Genomic DNA, 27016 nt, shown 5'->3' with positions numbered 1-27016 from the left:
TACTAAAATGTTTGTAATAAAAGTATCTGATAATGGTTTGCCATCTGAGTCCCTCAAATCCCCAAAGCAGTGAGTTGTTCCCCATCCTTACATATCCTAGGGTCATAGGCTTTAGACCTGGAAGGGAACTAAGCCAAGTTCCAGAAAGGTTAGTACTAATTCTTACCCCCCAAATCCCGTACTCAGGTTCAGTACTCTCCTTACCCCAGGCAGAGTAAATACTGTGTTTCATTTCCAAGAATATTCTATTCTGTGGTTACTTAAAACATCAACTGGCCTTTTATCTCTTGAATAAAGTCCAAATTCTTCCCCTAACATTTTGTAAATTCTAAAGTACGTTCTAAGTGTATACTTTTAGTATTTAAAGGACAAGGAAGAATCTGATTGCTTCCAAGAGAGAAATATTCCAAACAAAGGGAAGGAGGTAGCCTGGTTTAATGGGAATACCTGGATTCGGAGTCAGAATATTCAAATCTCAGTTCTACTGCTTTACAAGTCAAGGTCAACTTGGAGAAGTATTTTATCCCTCATGTTATAAATCACTTCTGTGATCCCTCCAAACTCTAAATCTGTAAACCTGTGAACAGCATAAGCAGAGACAAGGAGACTAGAAACTAAGAGACAAATTTGAAGAACAGCAAGTTGTCTGACTCAGCTGGAGCCCAGGGTAAAGGAAGAGAAGGAATCTGAGGGGAAAAAAGAGTTGAATTAGATTGGGGCCAAATCTTGGAAGACCTTGAATGTTAGGTGAAGTGTTTATACTTTATTCAGTAGTTAGTGGAGTTATTAAAGTTTTCTTTGTAACTATTCGCCATATTTGGCCTCACAGCTCAGGTTAGAGCAAAGACTTGGGTTCAAGGATTTATAGAAAATTTGGTACTCTGGAAACTAGTATAAGATGAGCATTATTACTCTGTGGCACAGCAGGCAGACAAAAAATAAAGTATACACACTATGTAACAGTACATACAAATATTTGGCAACATACTCAAGGCCAGGATCACTCCTGTAAGGCAGGGAAACGTGTATTATGGCAAAGATCTCGGTGGGAGTATACTCTCAGCAGGGAAGTTTTATACCTTAAAGAGGGGCTTGTTTGAGAACAGGTAAATGACGCCAGATATAGGAAGGGGCATTTCTAATAAGACTGAGAAACCCCATTTAAAAATTTCTGGAACTCAGTGTTGGAGAAGTATCAAAGGTCTTTATTTACATTCTCATGAGAATGGGCCTGTTCCCTAATGGAATGGCAGCAAAACGTGGGCCCCTGAGCCCTTTTATCCTTTAACATGGCTGGCCCCTCCCTTCTTCCCCAGTTACAATCTTCGTGCCAAGATACTGGCACCAAAAACTAGCCAATCAGAATGCAGTGTAGCCAGTGGGGGGGAGGTGACACAGAGACAGCCCTCTAAACTCCTCCCCCACTTGACCAGCCTTGGGTCTCCCTCATCATGTGATTTGGTTTGCTGGGGAGGGGGAGGGGAGGCAGCCCCTTTTTAGACTGGGATGAGCCCAGCCCCCATTTGTGGATATTAGCATTTTCAACTTTGGGGGTGGGGGGGCACAGTTCCCACAAGACCAAGAAGTGATGGAGCAATTCCCTGAGTCATTTACCAGTACTAGGCTCTGGTAGGGGAATTTTCTAAACAGAACCAGAAATTGGCTTAGGGCTTTTAAGTTGGTACTCAGGGCTCCCAGGAATGGGTGTTGCCATGCAGTAGGATCCACACCCCAATCAGGAGCCATGATCATTTACATGTTTGCTAAAAGATCAAGAGGAGTCAGGACAGTGAAAATGTACAGGCTATATCAGTCATTGTTGAAATATTTATGTTCATCAGGACCACTTAACCTAAGTGACTATTGAAGTCTTTAAACAGTATATTTCAAAAATCACAATTATCACACTATTAAATATACCAAACTCAGAAATTAAATACAGTATTTATTTTGACACAAGTAAATATGATAACATTTAAGAGACTTACAAAATTCATTCCCCATAGAAAGTCTGTTAAGCATATAGTACAAATATTATTAACTCCTTTTAACAAATAAGAAAACTGAGGCTTAGAATGGTTATGTGACATATCCAGAGTTAAACAGCTGGTAAATTTCAGTCAGGCTTTGAATCTAGGTCTCCTGACTCCAAGTCTAGCACTCTGCCCAGTAACAATCAATCAATCAATCTCTCTCTCTCTCTCTCTCTCTCTCTCTCTCTCTCTCTCTCTCACACACACACACACACACACACATATTCCAGGATCAGATGGAAATGTGTATGGGGGAGAGCAAGGAAAAAGAATAATAATAATAATAATAATACCATTTATATAGCACTTTAAGGTTACAAAGCCCTATACAGGGGCAGCTAGGTGGTGCAGTGGATAAAGCACCAGCCCTGGATTCAGGAGTACCTGAGTTCAAATCCAGCCTCAGACACTTAACATTTACTAGCTGTGTGACCCTGGGCAAGTCACTTAACCCCAATTGCCTCACCAAAAAACAAAACAATACAAAGCCCTATACAAATAATATCTCATTTTAGCCACACAAAAATCCTTGGGAGGCAAGTACTGTTATCTTCATTTAACAGATGTGAAAACTGAGGCAAACAGGCTGAATAATTTGTTTGGGGTCACATGGCTAATAATGTTTGAGGCTGGATTTGAACTCAGGTCTTCCTAACTCCAAGTCCAGTGCTCTATTGCTTTACCAAACTGCCTAATGTGTTTCATTGTTATGAATATCAGCCTTGGGTTCTCTTCCATCCTTATTCATTCACAAGCCACAATTGGAATCCTTTCCCAGAATCTTCTCCATTTTAGATCAATCTCACAAGTGACTGTCTGCAGGAGGCCGATTTTAGGGATCTGGTTTCTGAAATCCAAAAGGTTATTTCATCAGGAAAAATGAAAAAGGAATTGTTAGAATTGCTGTTTATACCTGATCTCATCATTTTGACTCTTCATTTCACTGGGATCAGGTCTAACCATCCAGGTATAACCTGCAGACCCCCAGGACCGACTCAGAGTCTAACATCGGCTGCACCTTAGTGGAACAAGTATGGTCTTAGCTTTCCCTATTCCAGTCTCCCTAATCCCTTTGCAAAGAGAAAATAATGGGGGTAAAGGAAAGATGTAATTCTTTTGAGAAATGCTTTTTTGTTTTTTATTTTTTGTTTTTCTTTTTTAGTGAGGCAATTGGGGTTAAGTGACTTGCTCAGGGTCACACAGCTAGTAAGTGTTAAGTGTCTGAGGCCAGATTTGAACTCAGGTAGTCCTGACTCCAGGGCTGGTGCTCTATCCACTGCACCATCTAGCTGCCCCGAGAAATGCTTTTTTTCAGTGAATGTTTTGGTTAGTAGTCTCCTTAGAGGTAGAATTAGGAAATATCATGAGAAAAGTTGGGTAGCCTTTGACAGATAGAGACACATTTTATGTATCTGAGTATTGAACATGGCAAGTTCTCACTGACTTAAGTTAGATGGGTCTTAAACAGTAGTACTGTTTCATGGGTTCTGATATATCAGGGCACAGAACTAGGACCAGCCATGGAAGTTACCAGTTTTGACTCATTATCTAAACCTTTCTAATAATCAATAATATCCAAAAGTGAAACAAGTACCTTTCTGAAGTAGTGAGTTCCCCATCACTGGAAGTCTTCAAGTGGAGGCCATATACTTGTCTGGCATGTTGTAGGAAGTCACAGGTATAGTTTGAAATAGATGAAATCTGAGCTACCATAAAACTCTGAGATTTTGTTATTCTTCAGTTTTAGATTTAAAAATAGGTCACATTGTGGATATGGTGAATTCATTGCTGCATGCTTCTCACTAGGGGGAGCTTTATCCCCAGTTTTCCCCCCATATGCCATTATCTTGCAAGACTAATCGCAAGATACAGCAAGAATTGTGTTCTGGCCACAGTTCTAATTTGTTTGCATTTATTTCCCATTCTTCCATATTGATCTATTAGGATTGTTTATCCATTTACCAACTATATGAGTTTTTTGTATAGGTGCTTTCTCTGGGTATCACTTAGAAACTCAATAAATACTCAGTCATTGGCTTTAAACCACAGTAGATCAGGGTTTAAAGCTGACCTGTGCCTTAAGCTTTGTGGCCTCCCCAGAAGTGTTTAATGGGTGTCTTCCTATAGCCTAGAACCAAATCAATGTTGTTTTCTTGGCTGACACTTCTTGGGTCGAGTCCAAGACTCCATTAATGGAAGTCATGATTGAGGCAGGTCTAGATAGTAGCAGCAGCACGGGGTGAGAGAAGCATATAGAATGTTACCATGCCGTGGCCCTATTTCACATTTTTATAGCACTTTACTGTTGACAAAGCAGTTTTCCTATGATAGCTATGTGAGATAGATAATCCAGGTATTAACTCTATTTAAAAGATAAAGAAATTGAGGCTCCTGGCAGTAAAGTGACAGGGATAGTTCCTAGCAGAGCAAAGATTGTAGAGACTACCAGAGACTACCAACTCCAAATCAGAAATACATTGTATTATATCACTTCTTACTGTATCTAATGTAAATCAAGAGTATGTCTAAATCAAATATCCACTGGGTAGAGAAAAGATTGAATATATATGAACCATGGAATGATTTATGATAGCAAAGCAAGCCCTAAATTTTATGATATGTAATTAATATAGAAATTCATAGAAAGGTACTAGCATTGTGAATTGAGGTAATCAAAGATTGTTTCACTCACTACATGCTGTTGCATTGGCCATTCCCTAACTGGGTATTCCTTGAGGCTCTCTTCTCTGCACTTTGATTTGGTCACTCCAGCTCCTGTGGATTTAATTACCTTCTCCAGGCAAATGACTCCAGTACTACTTTACCAGTGTTGGACATTGCAAACAGGATGTCCCATAGATATCTCAAACCCAGTATATCCAAAATAAAATTCATTATCTTTTTCCCCAAACTAACACCCATCTGAACTTAGTTCTGTTAAAGTTAATAAAAAATTGAAGGGAATACTTATAAGTCATTGGTTAGAGGATCATAGATTTAGACTTAGCAGAGAAAACAGGTTAAGTGACTTGTCTAGAGTTATACAGGTAAATGAGTAAGGATTCAAACCCAGACCCAGCACCTTACCTAAGGTATCATGCTGCCTACTTAGAAGAAGCAAAAAAAGAAAAGAAAATGCATTGAAGTTTTTCTGCATTTACTTGAAGCTAAGAGATAATGATATGTCTTTGACAGCAGAAAGGAAGCAGCCATTGGAGAGGTTAAATGTAGTGGAGGAGGTATATGAAAGCAGGAGCTCCTTGGGGCAACTAGGTGGTGTAGTGGATAAAGCACCAGCCCTGGTTTCAGGAAGACCTGAGTTCAAATCCAGCCTCAGATACCTAACACTAACTGTGTGACCCTGGGCAAGTCACTTAACCCTCATTGCCTTGCCCTGCCCCCCCCAAAAGGAGGGAAGGAGCTCCTGTAACAAAAAAAGGGATAGAATTCAACATGGAGGTGGCGTAACAAGAGGATATATATGTCTTACAGTGTCAGTTGAAGTTATTATAGTTACAACAAAAGTGTCAGGAAAGAAATCTCTCCAAGTAAACCAACCCCATTTAAAATGTAAGCAAAAGCCATACACATAATCACACTTAGTGGGTCAGAATATTCGAGTCTTGTTTATACAGTCATCCTAATGTCATATCCCCCAAATGAAAAAACAAAACAATAAGCATTTTTATAAGAGGATCCCCAGGCTGACCAAAGTTCATTTTCCATTTGTACCTGAATATCACATCATCTCAAGTTGGAAGGGGCTCTGGAGATCTGCTAACCCAAATCATACCTGGATGTGAATATACTCTCCAGCATATCTAACATGTGCTCATCCAGCCTTTGCTTGAAGACCTTGAGTATTGCAGAACCTCCTGAGCTGCCGTCCATTCCAATATTGGAAAGCTCTTCTTGTTAGGAAGTTTTATACTGATGCAAAATTTGCTCTCTAAAAATTTTGGCCATGGTTCTTAGTTCTCCCCTCAGGGGTCAAGCCAAGCAAGTGACAGCTCTTCAGAGACTTGAAAATAGTCATCACATTTTCTCCTCAATTTTCTCATCACCTCACATCTGGACTAGTGCAATAGCCTTCTGGTTGATCTCCCTGCCTTGAGTCTCTCCACATTCCACTCCATCCTCAATCAGCCGCCCAAGTGAACTTCCTAGAAGTCACGTCTGACCATGTTAACTGCCCAGCTCCCTGCTGTCTCCCCCTCCCCCTTCCCCATTCAGTAAATTCCAGTGACTCCTTATTAGCTCCAGGACCACATATTTAAAATCCTCTGTTCGGCTCTCAAAGCTCTCCATAACCTGTTCTTTTCCCCCCTTTCCAGTCTTCTCCCACCTTTTTCCTCTTTCTTTCCCTGCCACATTCTGTGACACAGTGACGCTGGTCTCCTTGCTTCTCCTTGCACAATGTACTCCCATGTCCCAGTTCTGTGCCCTTTCACTGGCTATGCCTCCTGCCTAGTATTCTCTGCCTTCACATGTCTATATTCCTTAAATTCCAGCTAAAACCCCCACTTCTGCAAGAAGCCTTTTGTAGACTAGTGCCTTCTCTCTAAGACTACGCCCAGTTTACCCTACAGACATCTTTGTACGTAGGCAGCCATTTGCCTGTTGTCTCCCTCGATGGAATATCAACTCCTTGACAACAAGGACTCTTTTTTGCCTTTGTATCCCCAGCCTCAGTGATGTGCCCAGCCCATGTTGCTGTTGAGTTGTTCAATTGTGGCTGACTCTTTGTGACCCCATGGATCATACTGTCCATGAGGTTTTCTTGGCAAAGAGACTGGAGTGATTTACCATTTCCTTCTCTGGTCCTGGCCCATAGTAAGAATTTAATAAATCTCTGTTGACTGACTCAAGGGTAAACATTCCCACTTCTTTCAACCAGTTTTTTGTTTTGGTTTTGTTGTTGTTGTTGTTGTTGTTGTTTGTTTGTTTGTTTTGCGGGGCAATGAAGGTTAAGCAACTTGCCCAAGGTCACACAGCTAGTAAGTGTCAAGTGTCTGAGGTTGGAGTTGAACTCGGGTCCTTCTGAATCTGCTTTATCTGCTGTGCCACCTAGCTGCCCCCTTCAACCAGTTTTTTATGGCATGGATTCCAAATAGCTTACCATCCTAGTTACCTTTCCCTGGACCTACTATAATTTGTCAATGGCCCTGCCAAAATATAGCACCCAGAAGAACTGAACACAATATTCCAGATATGATTTGACCAGGAGAGCAGGATTCTCGTTTCCTTTGTTTTGGAGACTATTCTTTGATGGCCATAGCTTAAGATGATGGTAGCATTTTTTTTGCTGCCATGTCTAATTGTGGACTTGAATTGAGTTTGCACTCCATGAAAACTTCATATATTTTTTAGCAAGAATTATGTGCATATATTATTTTCTGATGTGTCTGTGCATTTGTCCTTTGATCTCTCCTAGATTAGCCAGAAGAAGCTGAAAAAGTATGAAAAAGAATATCATACCATGAGGGAGCAGCAGGCCCAGCAGGAAGACCCCATTGAACGATTTGAGGTATCATCCTGAAGAATTCAATGTAAAATCCCATCCAGTTGCCATGTCTCTTGTATTTCATTTTATAAAATAGTGCCTGTTTTGTCTTTCAGGTCATAACTAGCATTGTTTCCAGAGTTCACTGATTCTAGGTTTAGGGTTCTGATGAAGCTTAAGTCTCTATTTAGTAGCCAACAGCCCTGAGTCTACTTACCTTACTATCACAGTTAAAAGAAGCAGCTACTTGACCAAGGTCACTTGACTTAATTAAATATTTCTTTCTGGAAGTAGAAAATTGGAAAAGGAAATGGTCTGTCATTAGGAATTATTCCAGGAAAAGCAGGTTTCTGACAGGATCCCAGAAATGAATTTTTATTCCCAAAATGTTCTAGTGGTTTTCCCAGCAAAGGACAAGTTGTGAGAAACTTTTCCTTTGTGCCATTTGTGTGTTTATGTCTCCTCGTTTCCCAGCGGGAAAACAGGCGCCTCCAAGAAGCTAACATGAGATTGGAACAAGAAAATGATGACCTGGCCCATGAGCTAGTAACCAGCAAGATTGCACTTCGTAAGGACCTGGATAATGTAAGTCTGGCCAAACTTGTATGGAATTAGCAGATATTAAAAGGCTTAGTACATTTGATTTCTATTTTTTTAAACTTATGTAAATCCTTTTTCTACCTATCTTGTTAAATTCCAACTTCTCAGCCTAGTTTGAAAATGTCACATCATTTTTTCCCAGGATACAGCTCTTTGGAACTTAAATTCACCCCATGCCCCTGCTTTGCCTACAGTCCTACAAACCTAACTTTGTTGCCTATTTTCTGACACATTTATGTATTGTTTTTTGGTTTCACGTCTTGTTACCAATAAAATTTGTCAGTATATAAAAGGATCCATTATTTCATTGGCTTAAGTGCTTCTACTGTTGCACGTCATAACACCTCTATGCCTTAGTTACATAATCTTCATGTGTTAATATGGGAGAAGTCATCACCTGGTGGCCACCCTTTTGCCTCAAGCCACCATTTATCTTTGCTGGTCCTTGGGTGACAGATACACAGTCTGTTCCAAATCCACTCAAAGCCTTTATACCTTGCAGGGTCTTACCAAAGCAGATATTGCCTTACTAACCTTGGGGAGCCCAGATCGGCACTGGAGAGGACTCTGAGTTTGAATTATCAATCATAATTATCTACTGAATTCCTTCCACAAAGGTCGCTCCTAGGGATGAAAAATGTTTAGTCCACTATTTATCCTGTCTGCTATCTACTGATTAAATAAGGATTTCTAGTAGAACTGCAGCCAAGTGCCCTGCCAGCTTGAAATTTGCTTGGTAGTTTCTGTTGGCAAAATGTAGACTCTACCTTTTCCCTCCTCCATAATTTTGGAACATCTTTCCCTGGTGGCACTTCTGGCACTGTGGTGGTCCACATATAGTGAAAGCTCATCTGGAAAATAGCAGCTGTTATGATTGCAGATACAGTTACAGAATCGTGTTTGCAGAATTACTTTTATACTCAGTGGATCCTTAGCAACCTGGATCTTCAAGGAAGGAGCCTGGGGAAATCTCCATGCGTTCCCTATATCAGTAGTTGGAGGCCCTCAAATAATAGCTGCTGCTTGTGGTTGTTCTGTCCTGTTAACAGCTTGAAGCATCATCTGCATAGAGCCAAGGGGAGAGAAATTGTGCTGCCGGAGCTGAATTTTCTTCCGTACTTTCAGTGGTGGGATTTTCCGTGTGTCAGATCCCAGGATACTGCTTAATATGTGGAGATGCAACTCCCTAGTTTGAGGTTGTGGCTGATCGGGCTCCTTCCCAATATGATGATCCTGACCCCTGTACTCCAAGAAGGGGAAATGTTTCTTGGACTCCTGCCTTGCCCAGTGAGTGGTGTGAGGGGAATGCAGGGCAGCAGAGACTGCTGAGTAGTTTGTGCTTAGGGAGGCCAAGGAGCAGGCCGCAGAGCCTCAAGAGAGAGGCCCAGTACTCCCTGAGCCTGTGTCTTCATTTGTAAATATGAAAAGGACTTAGACTTTTCCAGGTTTATGAAGTGCTTCTCCCCTTTTCAGTTCCTCATTATTATTCCTATTTCACATGAGGAAATTGAAGTTCAAATATGTGAAGTGATTTTCCCAGGATCATGCAGACAATGAGAGCAATGACAAGTTCCTCTGACTCCAAGACCAGGGCTTTTCCCACTACATCCCACACTGTAAGTCCCAAAGCAATGCACATCTCTAATTATTATTAACATTCAGGGTGGTGGAGAATGGTCCATGGGTAGATAGAACTAAGGTGTTCTTGTTCCCTGAGTGGACTTTTTGCCTCTTAGATAGAAGCAGTTTTATCATTTGGTTCCAGCTGGATGTGGCTTGAGCCATTGTGTGTTGGCCAAAAATTGACGGTCTAATGGTAACATCACCATCCTGCCTGCTTAAAAATGGATTGAGGACTTTGTTCTTGACTTCTGTGGTAAAGAAGTGTTTTTATACTGATCTCAAGAGGGGGTTATTAATCTTAGACAGTGACTTTCAAACTTTTCCTTCCATTGCTATAAAGAAGGAAATAATCAAAGCAATAAAACAGCACCAAAAAGAACTCATTTTCTGCTCCCAGCATCCCACTCACAGTTTGCTTAACAATACTCCAATACATCCATGATCTCACTTATATCATAGGGCTTTCAGTTTCCAAAGCACACAGGATGAGCTGCAGTCTGAAGCATTTGAGGGAGTACCAGCATAAACCAGATCTCTACCAGCCAGTAATAGTAATGGGGAATGTTATACCCATTTTAAACAGGAGGAAACTAAGATTCAGAAAGGTTAATTAATTGGTTGGTTTGTGATACCAAAGTTAAAGAGAGTCATCAATCAAAGGTCAGATGCGGAAAGTTGGTGTTAGCTGGTTTTTATGTAAAACTGAATGAGAAATAGAAATGATCCCTGAAATATCCAAAATACTCCAGCAGCATGGTCATTCATCTCTGACTCAGGGACACCACAGTGAGTCAGACAGAGGGGCATATGCCTGAACGCACGGCTTTCCTCCCATCACTGTCAGTACCATGTCCCATTGCTCTTCTTCAGCTGCTTCGGATCAGGAGTGCAGAAAAGTTGGAGGAGTTCTCTCAACACTGATTCTAAGGTTCTCACTGAAGGCTAAAGCAGAGAGGACAAGCAACCCACGTCCCCCAAAATGCATTCATTCATCCTCCCCGCCTATTGAGAGGACAAACCCAGCTCCTCTCACTTGCTTAAACATAATTAAAAGTCACTATGGTTTCAGAACCATTTGGATGGGTTCTCTTACAAGATGACCTAGTTTTTTTGGTACACGTCAGTCAGTGTTTCTGTTCCCTCTCTTTTTCTCCCTATTCCCTCACTTCCAAAAGACAGAAAATTGACTAGCTGATATTAAGGATTTCTGGAATTTTCTTCCATTAGCATAATTCTCTTCCATCTCTTTTGTCATTTCTTTCTCATTGTTTTCTGAGGAGGAAAGACACTGAATATAGTAGAAAGAGCTCTGGACTGAAGAGTTAGGGTATCGAGATTCATATCCCAAGTTCATGTCTGTCACTGTTATGCAGGTCGCTCAGGCTCTGTGAGCCTCAAGTTTCCTCTTTGTAAAAGGGACCCATATGACAGGACCAATGTAGGGAAAGCCTTCTGTAAACCGTAAAGTGCTATAAAAATGTAATTTGTTGCTGTTGGGCTTTTTCCTTGAATATTTGTAAAAGCCTCCGGACAGCAATGAGTCTGCATCTGGGCAATGTAGAAATTGATCCTTGGGAGTGGTCATCATTTTTGGTCAGTCCCAAAAACGTATCCTTGTCTCTCTCTGGGAAGAACTGACTTATGTTACTGGGATGGGGGAAATGATTCTCATTGATCTGAAGACAGTTCTGGCCTTTGTTTGTTTTTCTCTGGGCAGTCTTCCACCAAAGTTCTCTTTTCAGAAAGCATCCTGTTTCGGTTTTGTGCATTCTCTGAATGTACTCACCAAGATCTGACTCTGATATTTAGAAAAGGGACTTGTGGCCATACTGCAAAAAGAGAACGAGAAACCATTCCCTTCTGACAAGGACACCAACATGACCCTCCCTGCTCAGCACTTAGACTTCAGCAGGATCCCGTGGGCTGCTGACTTGGGGAGGAGCGGAGGAGCGTCCGTGCTATTCTGTAATGCTTACTGCCGCCAGGCTTGCTATTCCCAAAGGTCATGGTTATTTCTTTATTGTTTCTCCTCACATTCAGCTAAACTTGTATCTAAGCGAGCTTCCTAAAGACCAGAAAGGAGAGCAGGGTCTGGCGGTCCAGATTATTACAGATATTTCATAGTGAAGTCAGGCAGCTTTCAGTATTTCTTATGCGAGGAAAGAAAAGTATTGGGTACTATCAAGCCTTTCAGTTACAGCTTGCGTTCTGTGACATTTTCCCTGTGCTTCTCACCTCTTGCTCACCTCTCATGTATAGTTATCTGGTCCCTTCTGTATCTCCAAAATAGAACTTCTACCTGACACCTTCTCTTTCACCACAGCTAGACTTCTACAGTAGCCCACTGAAAGGTCTTTCCATTTGTCTCTCCCCAATCTCCATTATGTATAGAGCTGACCATATCATTCCTCTGCTCAAAAAAATGTTAGTGGCTTTGCTACTGACATTGAAATAAAGTTCAAATTCCTTTGCCTGGCATTCAAAGCCCTCCACAATCTGGCACAACCCTACCTTTGCTACATTATTGTTTGCTTGTTTGTTTTTGTGGGGCAGTGAGGGTTAAGTGACTTGACCAGGGTCACATAGCTAGTAAGTGTCAAGTATCTGAGGCCAAATTTGAACTCAGGTCCTCCTGATTCCAGGGCCAGTGCTTTATCCACTGCGCCACCACCACCTAGCTGCCCCCTGCTACGTTATTGTTGCTGACTATGCACCCACCACATATTTTATGTCCAAACAAGACAGAACTACTCTCTGCCCCACCTCCACCTCTAAAAGTACACACACACACACACACACACACACACACACACACACACACACAGCTTTTCCAATCTCCATGTGTTTGCTGTTGTTCCCTCTGCCTCAAGCGAATGTCCTTCTTCCCCTCTTCTGCCTGTTGAATTCCTACCAGTCCATTAAAACACCATTCAGTTGTCACTCAGTCTTTCTGTCCCCTTCTAATAGGTACAAATTCTAATAGGTACAAGTTCAGTTCAGGACAGAGCCTTTCTCTTTTGCATACTTAGTTATTTTTAGCTTTTATATGAAGGCCTGTCTCTTTTAGGCTTGATTTCTCACGATAATTTTTTCTGATGTGATCAGACTTGTTCAGCAACTCATTCTGGTGTCAGCTCTTGAATATCCATATCCAGAGTTCTTTTTTCAAGCCAACTATTAGAAAGTAAAAAGATACAAGTTTTTCCACAGAGAAATAAGTGGGAACTGAAAAAGTCCCAGGTCCTTTCATGATCAGATGGAAGAAATCAGCAGAACAAGTAGAAGTAATTCCTGGATGATGAGGAATGGAGCCATTCCCTCGCTAGGCAAAAGTCAGAAACTTTACTTTGCACAGAGGCCGGAAGCCTGGAATCTAACCCCTGCCTCGCCACTAAGCAGCTGTGTAGCCTTCAACAAAAGGCATTTCCTTCTCCTTTCTTGGCTTCCATTTCCCTGTCTTTGAATTGAGTGTTAAACAAGATGATTTTTCAGCTCTAACCTTCCAAGATTCTCTGACAACCCCCAGTGCAATATGTCTGTGTTGCAGGCTGAGGAAAAGGCAGATGCCCTGAATAAGGAGCTGCTGATGACCAAACAGAAGCTGATCGATGCAGAGGAAGAGAAAAGGCGGCTAGAAGAGGAGTCTGCTCAGGTGACTGGTGTCTCAGGGCCCCCAAACTCCCTCTCCCTCCCCCAAGCCTTCCTACACCTGGAAAGCAAAGGAATGTGGGAGTAGTGTAGGGTAGAGCAGAGAGAGTGCTGGATCTGAGGAGAAGAGACTTGGATTCAAGTCCTGCCTGGGCTACTTAGTAGCTGTGTAACCTGTTGGGCAAGTCACTTCTTCAATCTTCGCTTCAAGTGGCCCCATCTGTGAAATGAAGTGAGATCAGGTGCTCTCCAAGGTCATTTCTAGCTCTAACATTCTTTATTCTAAACATTCCTTGTTTCAAAATCTTGTCTACCTGTAAGAGTCTAGCTCTAAGCTTTGTCTCAGTTGAGTCTACAGTTTAACACTCTGTCATAACTGTAACTGAGGACTAAAAGGAAATCATTTGGGGCAAGCACTGTCCTTCCTGTTGGCATGGGGAAAAACCTGAGACAGCTGGATGATGTTTCTCTCCAAAGGCTTAAAGCCTAATGGTCCTTAATAATTAAAACTGGAAAGGAGATAATAGGTCAGTGTCCATTCTTTCATGTCAAGAAAGAATTACTATAGCCCAATGTTTGTTCTCTAGAGCCTTATGTGAAATGACAGACTAAGAGTTTTCAGAACTGGACTTGGATCCTAGCTCTACTAATGACTGGCTGACCTTGGGCAAATTTCACTCCTCCCCTTGGGGCCTGTTTCATCCATAGAATTTGGGCTAAGTTTGGGCTGAGAAATTTGGGCTAAGCGTTCCTCCCAAGAGTAATATTCCTGATTCTGTGACAGATACGCAGAAAGATAGACGTAGGTGTCCTTGTTGATCTGGCTGAAGGCCCATTGCTCTCTCATGGATCTTTGATACCAGCAGTGCAGGTCACAGCCAATCCATGCCTTCTCCTGTGTGACTCTTGTTCATGGCCACCCATAAACCCTGAGTGGAGTTAGGGGGAAGGGGAGCGTGGTGCTGTACCAGACATACCGAGGCTTTCCATGAAGTCTCTTACAACTACATATGTACACAGACAGCACTTGGGCTGTCAACTTCTTCAGCCTACCTCTTTCTGCATGGCTGTCCCATCTTTTCAGATTACACAGCTCATGGAAAACTGATCTTGTATACCACTTCTTACGTGCAAGCTCTTCAGGCAGATGGGCCATAACATGGTGCAACTAATTGGTTAAGTATCTTTTGTCACTTGTCCTCATTCTTGGCTGTTTCTTCATTTATTAACACCTGAGAATCCAGGGAAGATGAAAGAAATCAAATACCAACCTTCTCTACCCCATAGAACTTGATCTTTACAGATAAGCGAGGTGGAAAAAGACAGCACATGGGCCATTGTAGATGGTGCCCAAAACCTGAAGCAAACTTTCATTTTCTGTATTTTCCCAATGCTTCCCATTCTCTTCCAACAGATGGCCCCTTCTGGCATCCCCACTCTTTCACTTATTTTTACTCTCCTCTATTGGCTCTTCCCTACCATTCCCAAACATCCTCACTTGCTCCTTCTAGCCTCATTAAGTATCATCTATAGCTCTTCTGTCCCTGGTTCCCAAACTTGAAAAGGCTCTTTTCTTTCTTTTTTTTGTTTGTTTGTTTTTTTGTGGAGCAGTGAGGGTTAAGTGACTTGCCCAGGGTCACACAGCTAGTGTCAAGTGTCTGAAGCCGAATTTGAACTCGGGTCCTCCTGAATCCAGGGCCAGTGCTCTCTCCACTGTGCCACCCAGCTGTCCCCCATGAGAACCATTTCTAACAGATCTTCTCTCTGTGATGTCTTTCTTCTCTTCTCTGATGTCGCTTCCCAACCTGGTGCAGGCCCTTGTCACCTCAGATTTAGACTATTGTAATAGCCTGCTTATGGGTCTTTCTGCCTCAGATCTCTCCCTATTCCAGTCCATCCTTCATTGAGCCACCAGTGATTTTCCTAAAGCACATTCCAACCATGTCACCCTCTTACTCAGTAAACTTTAGGGGCTCCCTGTTGCCTCCACAATCACATAAGATCCTCTCTTTACCATGCCCCTCCCCCACCTTTCCAGTCTTCTTAGACCTTACTCCCCAACACACACTCTGGGATTCAGTGACACTCCCCCACCCTTGCTATTTCTTGAACAAGACACTCCATTTTTGGCTCTGGGCATTTTCTCTGACTTTGCCCATGTCTGAAATGCTCCCTCTCCTCATCTTCACCAGCTAGCTTCCTTCAAGTCCCAAATAAAATTCCATCTTCTAAAGGAAACTTTTCCCGCCTGTTCTCAATTCAGGTGCCTTATAATTCTTTCCTGTTTTTCCTCTATAGCTTCTTTGTACATATTTGTTTCCCCCCATGAGATTGTGAGTTCACTGAGGACAGGGACTATCTTTTGCAAATCCTTTTTGTCTCCCTAGCATTTATTAGGCACTTAATAAATGTTTATTGACTGACTCACTATGATTTGAACTAATTAATAAATGCTTTCCCCTCTGTTGACTTAAGGAACAGGAATTTGGCTATACCAAAAACTGAAAAAAAAATATATTTTTTAAATTTATTATTTTTTTTTAGTGAGGCAGTTGGGGTTAAGTGACTTGCCCAGGGTCACACAGCTAGTAAGTGTTAAGTGTCTGAGGCTGGATTTGAACTCAGGTACTCCTGACTCCAGGACTGGTGCTCTATCCACTGCACCACCTAGCTGCCCCCCAAAACTGAAAATAATGACACCTATTTCCATAGTGTTTGAAGGTATATGATAGTTTTTCTAACAACAGACCATAGGTAGTAGAAGTATTATCACCATCATTATTGTTAATAAGAATAATAATGACTTGTTTACAGAGAGCTTTAACATTTCCAAAGTACAAAGGGCTCAAAGCCCTGGGAGTATATAAATGCAATTATTATCATCTCAATCTTCCAGGTGAGGAAACCGGACCCCAGAGATGCAAAGTGACTTTGTCCACTTAGGCTCCCTAGCGGGCTTTGGACTCAGTCCCATGTCTTCTTTCTCTGAGTCTGGGCCTTTTTTCTCCCTAGAGTCCTGCAGAAGAGGTCATTCAGTTCTTGGTGATGATAATATGCACAACTTCAGAACTTGCTTTACTCTTTTTTTACTTTTTTCCTCCAGCTGAAAGAAATGTGCCGCCGGGAGCTGGACAAAGCAGAGTCAGAGATTAAAAAAAACAGTTCCATCATTGGTGATTACAAGCAGGTATGTGCCACTGGTTGGTCCATTGATGCTACCTTCTCCTCTAGAGAATATTGGCAGATGTTTTTCCTAGAGAAAACCTATTCCTCTGCCTTTTCCACATAAGGCCTCAAGTAATAATAATAGCTCCTATTATATAGTGTGTTGAAGTTTCCCAAAAGCTCTCCTTAGAACAATCCCATTAGACAATTTTTACTATTATCTCCATTTTACAGGTGGTAAAACTAAGACTCAGAGGGGTTAAGTGACTTGCCCTAGGTTTCACAGCTAGTTAGTGCTTGGTATCCAAGATTCAGATATAGGTTTGTTTACTGAACCCAGTGCTCTTTGCACTATCCCTTGCTGTCTTAACTATCTCTGTTCTGTTGACACTGGTTAGACACACATCTAAGGGTAGACTCTTAGAATTTGAAACTTTGTCACTTCCATTGCTATTGCTTCCCTCTGGAATGACTTGACTTAATTTACATGATTATATAGTAGCTATTGTTTTTTCCTTTGCTATGCCTCCTCACTGAGCTTTGTGTGTTTAGGGTATTTTCATGGATCATCTAAGGCCTTGCCCCCAGGGGACATGAGAGTAGTGTTAACACAACTAAGGGAACATACATTCTGAATGTTCCAACGTTTGTCCCCCTCCTGTTACCCCCAAATATCAGCCATCCTCCCCCATAAACTATCTCTTAATGTGCTACTGCCCAACTTTGGCCTTGAGTGAGTCATAAGCTTAGCTTACAAAGATGCTTATTACACTGCTTCAAATGTTTGGTGGATTGATTGTGTTCCCTTAGATTTGTTCCCAGTTGAGCGAGAGATTGGAAAAACAGCAGTCATTGAATAAAGCAGAAATTGAGAAAATTCGGGTAAGTGACTTTCTTTAGTGTCGTGATACAATTTGCTTTTAAGGCAAAGAATTTCTGAATTTAATTTACAGTGCTTTATTCATTATAAGCTAGTAGGCAGGACAAACGATGACAATGACATTTTCCAGTGATGTGGAATGGAAGTGAAATTGAGAAAATCGTGTGTAAACTTTACTTCCCATGGGGTAGGACCGTGAATACTTTACTGTTAGAGGTTGCAATGTTATAAAGCCCTTGGGAAGCAGAATCGCAAAATGTTAGAAAACAAATAGATCTGAGACTATAACATGTTAAAACACAGAACATACTGTTAGAGATGGAAAAGACTTTAGACTATAGAATGCCAGTAGAGGAACCCCTTAGAGTTTATGAAGTCCAATTCCCTAAGTTGCCCACGGTCTCAGAGTTGACAAATGTTAAGAGCCAGAACTGGAACTTAGGTTTTATGCTCTCTGTCCAGTGTTTTTTCCCACTAGGTAAAGACTCATCTTTCTTTTCCACTGGATTAGCAGTCAGGAAACTAACTCCCAGCTCTGTCAAAAATTCTCTATGTGACCTTGAATAAGTTACTTCCCTGGTTTACTCACTTAAAAAAGTGGGGGGGAGTGTTAAACTAAAGAACCTTTAAGGTCCCTTCTAGCTATCATTTGTAATGAAAGATCTAGAAAGATTATTTCATATAAGGTAGGATCGTTTTAGTGAACTCAAAGGGATGTCATGCTGCTATATTATGTCAAACATGATTATTAGAAATTCCTCATAAAAATGGAACCTGTTATTAGTGTATGTAGAAGGGGCATATTGTGTATGTGTGTATATGTATATACACACACATATACAGACATATACACATATGTACACACACATACACATGCTATATACATAGCATTTCTCTTAGATGGTGTGGTCTAACGAGTACTTGCTGGTGCTCACATTGTATTTTATAGCACTTTCAAGAACCTAGTTACCACCATACCAAAAGTGGGCATAGGAAGAGGACTCCTGCAGAGGAAAAGTTACAAGTTTCTTAAATCATGGTACTGATTTGAGAAGATTTCATAAATTAGGGTTTCTCTGGTTGACTGCTTCCTGCAGGGCTGTGAAGTCTTAAGCAAGGGTCCCATTCAGGTCAGGAGGACTCTTAGAACCTCTCAGCTGTGAACAGGAACACTCTAAAATACTCCTGACAATGGGTCATCTCCTTGCAAATGGCAGATCTATGATTTTTGAACCCAGTCTTTCTTCTGGTCTCTACCTCTTTAATCCCAAGTCACTAGACCTCTCTCTGTTTTTTCATCTGTAAAATTGAAGGGGGTGGACAGATTACTACTGATGGTCATTCTAGCTCTAAATCTGATCCCAAATCTTTTGCAGTTCTTTCCAGCCCTAATTGTTTTTTAAAGTACAAGTGTTGATCTGCAGATAAACGCCACCCAGCAAAGACGAGTATTTGCTTCACTCCCCCAGCTCAACAGCTAGTCAACAGTGTAACATGCTGGGCCTGCAGAAGTTGTGCCAACTCTCATTACAGCCTCTTATTTTCATTTTTCTGCTTCAGCTGCAGGATTAGGAAATCAAGGCTTTAATTTAGTTTAGGTTCCAAGTGCATGACCGTTCGTGTCTAAATCCAATTTTACTCTATATCTGCCTTTTAGTTCTTACATTTTTGCAATTTTACACTTTCATGGAACCTTCTTGGGTGTCCTGTTCAAAGAGTTCTAGGCTTCCCACATAGCCTTGCTTTAAAAAAAATTTTTTTTAATCATAAAAGTATTACTTTCTAGTTACATGTAGAGATTGTTTTCAACATTTGCTTTTTATGGGGTTTTTTTGGGGGGGGGGGATGGGGCAGTAAGGGTTAAGTGACTTGCCCAGGGTCACACAGCTGGTAAGTATCAAGTAGCTGAGGCTGGATTTGAACTCAGGTCCTCCTGAATCCAGGGCCAGTACTTTATCCACTACCAAATTTTTCTCCCTCCCCCTTCCCCAAGAAAGCAAGCCATCTGATATAGGTTATATATGTACAGTCATATCAAACATATTTCTGCATTAGTCATGTTGTGAAAGCAGAATCAGAACAAAAGGGAAAAACCTCAAAAAATTAAAAAAAAAAAGTAGAAACAGCATGGTTCAGTTTGCATCCAGATTCCACATTTTCTGTATGTGGAGAGCATTTTCTATCATGAGTCCTCTGGAATTATCTTGGATCATTGTATTGCTGAAAAAAGCTAAGTCTATCCGAGTTGATCATCACACAGTGTTGTTGATACTTGTATAGTGTTCTCCTGGTTCTGCTCATCTCACTCGGCATCAATTCATGCAAGTCCTTCCGGGTTTTTCTGAAATCTGCCCGCTTATCATTTCTTACAGCACAATAGTATTCCATTACATTCATATACCACAACTTGTTTAGCCATTCCCTAATTGATGGGCATCCCCTCAATTTTCAATGCTTTTCCACCACAGAAAGAGCAGCTGTAAATACCCTTGTACTTGTGGGTCCCCTTCCCCTTCCTATGATCTCCTTGGGAAACAGACCTAATAGTGGTATTGTTGGATCAAAGGGTATGCACAATTTTATAGCCCTTTGGGCATATCTCCAAACTGCTCTCCAGAATGGCTCCACCAACAATGCATTAGTGTTCCAATTTTTCCACAGCTTCTCCAACATTTATTATTTTCCTTTTTTGTCATATTAGCCACTCTGATAGGTGTGAGGTGGTACCTCAGAGTTGTTTTAATTTGCATTTCTCTATTCAATAGTGATTTAAAGCATTTTCTCACATGGCAATAGGTTTGATTTCTTCATCTGAAAACTGCCTGTTCGTATCTTTTGACCACTTAGGGAATGACTTGCATTCTTATAAATTTGATTTGGTTCCCTATATATTTTAGAAATGAGGCCTTTATCAGAAACACTAGCAGTAAAAATTGTTTCCCAGATTTCTGCTTCCCTTCTAATTTTGATATCCTTGCTTTTGAAGGCTAACTTACTAGCAGACTCTGTTACATTTCCAAACTGTCACTTTTTTTGTGGTGGCTCTAGATGAATAGCCTCTTCTTCTCTTGGTAATCTAGTTTAGTTTTCCAGTTTTTTGTTTTTTACTTCTTCAGCAACTCTGTTGAATTAGCTGTGTGGTAACAATCAATCACTAAACATTTATTAAGTGCCTACTCAGTGCCAGGTACTATCCTAAGCACTGGGATAGCCCAGCCCTGACATTGTGTCCCAGTGTACTTTCCAGCTCCATCACTCTCTGTTCTAAGGTCTCTTCCTGCTCTAATGTTATATACTATGATCTGTGTTCAATTATCCTTTGCAGCTTTGACACACCAAGATTATAGGTAAAATGTTCTTCCAACAATACTCTGCTCTCCATTTGCTGCTAATTACACAAGGATTTATAATCTTAGTTATATGTAGTATTTCTTGGCCAAAAGGTTTTGGGTTTTTTTTGGTGAGGCGGTTGGGGTTAAGTGACTTGCCCAGGGTCACACAGCTAGTAAGTGTCAAGTGTCTGAGGCCAGATGGTCCTCCTGAATCCAGGGCCGGTGCTCTATCCACCACGCCACCTAGCTGCTCCACCTAGCTGCCTCGCCAAAAGGTTTTTTAACCAGTAGCCATATTGGAAAAGCTGTGTGTTTAGGAAGCTGTTACTGAGAATATAGAAATGGCTTCATTATATGAAATTGCATATTGCTACATTTTATATAAAAACTTGATCTGGAGCATTTTTAGGAAAGGATTTGTCACATTACTTAAAGAAGTTGTCGCCTGGTTCCCACACTGTATGCCTGCTTCTTTAAAGCAATCCCTCCTAAAATAAAACAAAATCAAAAACAAAACCCCAGCAACAGTCAGTGCTGATGAGGTAGTAGAAGGCTAGGCACCCTAAATATGTTTTTGGTGGAGTTGAAAATGTTCTAACCTTCTTTGTAGCTACAGGATTCCATTGAAATTGAAAAGCAATTTGGAACTTTGCAAATAATGTGACTAAAATGTCCATGGCCTCTGAACCAGACTCCAGTACTGAATTTAATGTCCCAAGGAAGCTATCTATAAGCGGTCTCCACATACACCAAAATATTTATAAAGAGCTGGAGACAAAGTAGATGTCCACCAACTGGGGCATGGCTGAACAAAGTGTAGTACATGAATATAATGGAAGAAATGATGTATGTAAGCAGAGCCAAGGAAGTATTATGCACAATAACTACAACAACGTAAGTGGAAAGAACAGAAAGTGAGTGCAACAAGATGATAAAGATTCAGCAGAACTAAAATGGAGGGATAGGAGAGGACACCCCCAAACACCCCTTGTGCAGGGGGAGGCCCATGGGTGTTAAACATTGCACATGCTTATGGACTTTTTCAGTGAATGGATCTTGTTTAGCTCTGATTTGTTTTTTCTCTCTATAAAAATACTGTCATAGGGAATGGCGGGATGGCAGAGAGGGAGGAATACTTGGGATTAACTATGGTGATATAAGAAACAAAAATATCAAAACAAAGTTTTATTTTTAAAAAAGCAGGGGTGGGGGGGGGGATCCTTCCTTCCCTGTAAGCCAGTCAGTGACACTGCCCTTGACTGTCTGCTTTCTGGTTTCAGCATAAGGTGGACGATTGTGAGCGCTGCAGAGAGTTCTTCAACAAGGAAGGGCGCGTGAAGGTCATCAGCTCAGCCACAGAGGCTTCGGATGAAGATACTGATGAAGAGAAGGAGACATTGAAAAACCAGCTGAGGGAAATGGAGCTGGAACTAGCACAAACCAAACTGCAGTTGGTCGAGGCAGAATGTAAAATCCAGGTGAGGAGTGCCACTGGACAGCAGTGAGCCAAGGTCAGTCAGACTGCACCTTGGTGTTAATTATTGGAGGAAGACATCCAGTACTTGTCTTGGGAACTTATGGGAATGCTTTTTAATTGGTTAGAGTACATAATTAACTGTCTTTGTACTAGTTGATTAGCCATAAAGGTCTCTTCCAGGTCTAGTACCCTGTGAGCTTTCCCATATTAGCGATGGAGTGTTATCCACTATCCATCATATCCCCCTTCTTTCTGCAGCCAAAGAGGGTTTGGAGGGAGGGTTCTTTTCTTTCAATGTATGTCATAGGTAGGAGCTTAAATCCTACTGAAATGTAGCAGCTAAGCTATATCCTGCAATTGCATGGCCCTTATCATAGACTGTAAGCCAGATCCCTGAAAAATAATACCACTGATGTCTGCTATACATGAGTTTTTCTAAAAGCCAGATTTGGAGAGGGGGAGGAGAGAAAGCATGGCCATATTTAGACTCATTTTGTATCAAAGTTATGTGTACTTGTCTCTTATCCTTTCTTCTGTATTATAAGGGAAGAAGAGGCATTGTCTTCTCCATTTCTGGGTTCCCTAAGATGTCTTGAACATAAAAGATCTATTTAATTGAATGAATTCATTGCATGAATTGAGCACATAAATGTGACAGAGAATTAATAAGATGTTAAGGACCAAGATCTTGGCATTTGATCACTGTAGCTCAGTTGGCTCTACAGGCAAAACGGGGGGATAGTTGGTTCTGTAGGAACATTGTTAAAAATGTTTAGTTGGTCAAAAGATACTCAGCTTGGGGGGCGGGGCAGGGTGTTAGAAGGTATAATGGGCAACTGGAAAGAGCTGAATTTGCAGTAAAAGGTATGGGACCTCAGTTTCTCCACTTGGGCCATCTCTAAGGTCCCTTCCAAGACCTAAATCCTATGATTCTATAAAGCACAAGTCAGTAACAATAATAGTACCTGACAAATGCATAGCCTGTTAGGTATATGCCTTCATTTTAGCCTCCCATCAACCTTAAGCAATATTTTTTATTTTGGAGCAGACCTGTGATTGCTTCTGTAGAGTGAGAACCTTCTCTGCTAGTGCTGTAATAATGGTGTTCCCCTTCTCTGCAACTAGGAGTCTTGAAGAGTGACTTGCCCAGAGTTACACAAATGGTATGTGGGAAGAGTGGGATTTGAACCCCTCTCTTACTCCAGCCACTAGGCCATTGTCTCATGAAATGATTTGCCGTGTGTTTCTCAGTAAATAAGCGTCTCGAGAAGGATTCAGACCTAGGACTTAGTTCCATTAAGTTGTTTGACTGGTGGCAGCAGCAGAAATGTAATTTTGGGTCCTATGTTTTCTCTTTTTCAGGACCTGGAACACCATTTGGGTCTCGCATTAAATGAGGTCCAGGCTGCTAAGAAGACTTGGTTCAACAGAACCATAAGTTCTATAAAGACAGTGACTGGTGTCCAAGGGAAAGAGACTTGTTGAGGGGACACCTCCAGATAGACACCTTCTTCTTAACACACACCACCTTTGGCTGCCTTCCTCGGCCAGATGTTTGATTCTGTGACATGTCAGAGGACCAGAATGTATATAACCTAGAAACACAGCAGCATGTCAGGATTTTAATAGATCAATGATAAAGTGGACGGAAACATGCAAAACAAGGCTTCCTGTGTAGGACTCTCCATACTACTGATATTTAACAGGTGTTCTAGCTAGATTGAAACTCTTCAGAGAAGCACTCTATTGTGAGACACCCCCCCCCCCCCAAGAGGCCTTTTTCACAGTCAGAGTAGGTATGAAACTTAACATACCCTGCGGCCAAGTTTACATTACAGGCGTAGGGATCTTTTGGTCAGTTTGTTTGGATTTTTTTTTTTACCTTAATTTGTGTGTATGTTTGTGTGTATACACACATACATACATGTACACATGTGTGTATATAGAAGTATGTATATATAAACATATACACGTTTATGTATAGATACATGCATGCATGCACACATGTCTATATGTGTGTAGAGATATATGCACACACTTATGTATATATACATATAGAGAGACTGGCAGGGGTGGAATGTCACTAACCAAGAACACAATTCAAAAGTCTGTCTGTAAAGGGTCCTTCCAGGTAGGATCCCGGGAGTTTTTTAAAAGGAAAAAAAAATGGAAGGGTTTCATGACTATGGTTGGCGCCATCTGGTTTTGTTAAGACAACACACCGCACATTTTTCTGTTTGGCATTATTTACATGTTTCTAATCAATTCTATGCAATTCTTTTTTTTTTTTTAAAGCACTAGCTGCCAAATGACTTCACAGCTCTGTGTTGGGTGATTTGTCTTTGAATAGGAGATGTGAACTAATCAAAATTGGGGCAAATGGCATTTTACTTACATCATATAGACAGACATCACTAGTTTTTCCCCAGGCCCACACAAAATCAACCATGTTGGAATCCCAATACCAGGACTGCTGACATGTAACTATGTGGCTGTTTGGACAACTGATTCCGTTGGAGGGCTGTTCATTTTTCTTCCTCCCTCTCCTTTCCCCCCTTGACAAGATGAGTTCCCCAACATCAAGGTTTTTAGTTTGCACATATGTATGAATGAGGAGAAACTGAACTATACACATGTAGTTGGTCTTTTGGGATGTGTGTGTATGTTTATCTGCACTTGCAACAAGGTAGTGGTGCTCTGGGACTCACCAGCTATATACTTTCACCGACTTTCCGGGGACATTGCACCTGCTCAGAATCTGGATCTGTGAGCTGGGTTTCAGGAGCCCTGTTCTCAGAGTACTTCCTGTGCATGGGCCTCTCCCCATTCACACTGGCTTGAAGTTCTCACTTGAAAGCTATTGAATGAAGATTTTAGCACCTTGTTCCTTTTTTTAAAAGATTGTTATTTTCACTTTCATTTTTAATTTATAATGGTTTATGTTATGCTGACAGATCTCTCTTGTATCAGTGGATACTTTTTTTCCCTTTTACCCTGTGTGCAGTGTGAGCAGGCTGGTTACAAGAAGAGACACTGGTTTGTATATAAAGATACTTGGTTTATTTTGTACCTCTTTTCTTGTTGACTGTACTAATGCTCGCTAATGTGACCTGTGGCGACGGAGGTGACATGCAGCTATATATAATATACCCAAACCCTTTCCTTAACTGCTTCCATCATCTTTATTGTTTAATCACCCAAACCAACAACTGTAAGTGCGTCCAATATTAAATTGTGTGGACATTGTGCTGGGGTAGTTTCAGTGTGTAAACTTTATGAATTGAAATATAAACCAGTAACATTGTATTATTGTTATTTCTTTGGCTTTATTTCATTTTAATAATTCATTCCACTGACATTTGTCTTGAAAGCTCCACCAAGCATAGGCTGGATCAGTTCCTACCAAACTGGAAAGCCTTTGAGTTCAGGAGACCCAACAACAGATTGTGTGCCTTTTGTCCTAGACCAGTCTGTCTGTTTCACTTTGGCCATCAGCAATGAGTTTTTTCTGGGTTTTATTTTTTAAATCAAAGTAATTCATTCATTAAACTGTCTTCGGTCCTGAGTGCTGAGGTATGAAAATTATGGCTCCTCTGGAAGTATTCCTTGAGCATTCTTCCACAAAAGCTTTCATTAGGCAGTCCCCAGCTTTGCCTCTCTCCCCCAGCTCCAACTTACTGAGCAGCAAAGTAATGCATAGACTTCCCCTACTCAGCTAAAGGAAGGCTGATCACAAAGAATTAAATGGAAGTCTCCAGTCTCTCAATGATGTCTTCTCGGCTGGAGGCCTCTTTCCATCACTTAGGGATTGAAAATGTTCTGAAATGGTTCCAGTGTCAGATAAAACTTCTCCAATATTCTCCACTAAATAATAAGTTTTATAGTAAAGTCTCAAAGCCACTAGTGGACTTAGAGTAACACATTTTCCAAACCTTACCTAAGGCATGTGCATGCACACACACACACACACACACACACACGCACGCACGCCCCACCCCCACTTGGTTGGCTTAGAGATCTTCTCTAACATATTCCCTTTCAGACCATTTAGTTAGTACCTGCTGTGAACAGAGCCCTGAATGAGATACACAGTTTATGGTTCCTGCTCTCAGAGTTTTAGGAGGCAACAATTTGCTGTAATACTTGCATCTTGTGTATAAGGAAATCCGAGGGTCATATAAGGCTCCCAGGAGGTGGTGGCAGGACACTTGCCAACAAGCTAGTGAGCTCATTCTGCACTTCAGGATAGATCTTGGTTTAATGATGCCAAAGTCTGGTTATCTGGCTCCTATTCAAAACACTTCAATGACTCCAACTCCAGAATTAGTCTGACTGTCCAGGCCCTCTGCCACAGGGCACAGCTCTGTCTCATATGCCCTTCCCTCAGTTACTCACGAAGCCTGGACTCTCTTCAAGGTGCAAAAGAAATAGGATGAGATTTGCAGTCAGACGATCTGAGTTCAAATCCCAAATTATTCTTCTTTAACCTAATAAATTCCTAACCATCCTTTACAGACCAACTCAGATGCTTCTTCTTCCAGGAAGGTTTGCCTGATATCAGGTTAAGTTTTACCTTTGTAATGTACTCCTAAAAAAATATTGCATATGAATGTCTTTGTGTTATGCTCCATGAAGAAAAGGGACAGTGTCTTATCTAAATTATTTCCCCCCAGTGTTCTGCATACAGTTGATTACTGATTAATAATTAATAAATATTTACTGAAGTGGTCATAGAATAGTTGGAAGGGATATTAG

At 41.2% G+C, this 27016-nt stretch overlaps 1 protein-coding gene across 8 annotated transcripts in view; it reads left to right on the top strand.

Annotated features, from left to right (window-relative positions):
* Positions 1-25565, top strand: part of RABGAP1 (RAB GTPase activating protein 1) — a 241947-nt gene extending 216382 nt beyond the window's left edge. For 7 of the 8 annotated variants that reach the window (XM_043981839.1, XM_043981838.1, XM_043981843.1 and 4 more), the window contains 7 exons: positions 7468-7560; positions 8011-8121; positions 13307-13411; positions 16511-16594; positions 17383-17454; positions 22065-22262; positions 23624-25565. In XM_043981839.1, the coding sequence (XP_043837774.1) occupies positions 7468-7560; positions 8011-8121; positions 13307-13411; positions 16511-16594; positions 17383-17454; positions 22065-22262; positions 23624-23746 (786 nt within the window). In that variant the 3' untranslated portion in view covers positions 23747-25565. The remainder of the gene's footprint in view (positions 1-7467; positions 7561-8010; positions 8122-13306; positions 13412-16510; positions 16595-17382; positions 17455-22064; positions 22263-23623) is intronic. The other variant, XM_043981842.1, reaches the window with a different exon arrangement.
* Positions 25566-27016: the final 1451 nt, after the last annotated feature.

Source organism: Dromiciops gliroides, chromosome 2 (assembly GCF_019393635.1).
Source record: "Dromiciops gliroides isolate mDroGli1 chromosome 2, mDroGli1.pri, whole genome shotgun sequence".
NCBI lineage: Eukaryota > Metazoa > Chordata > Mammalia > Microbiotheria > Microbiotheriidae > Dromiciops > Dromiciops gliroides.
This window is presented reverse-complemented; position numbering and strand designations above follow the sequence as displayed.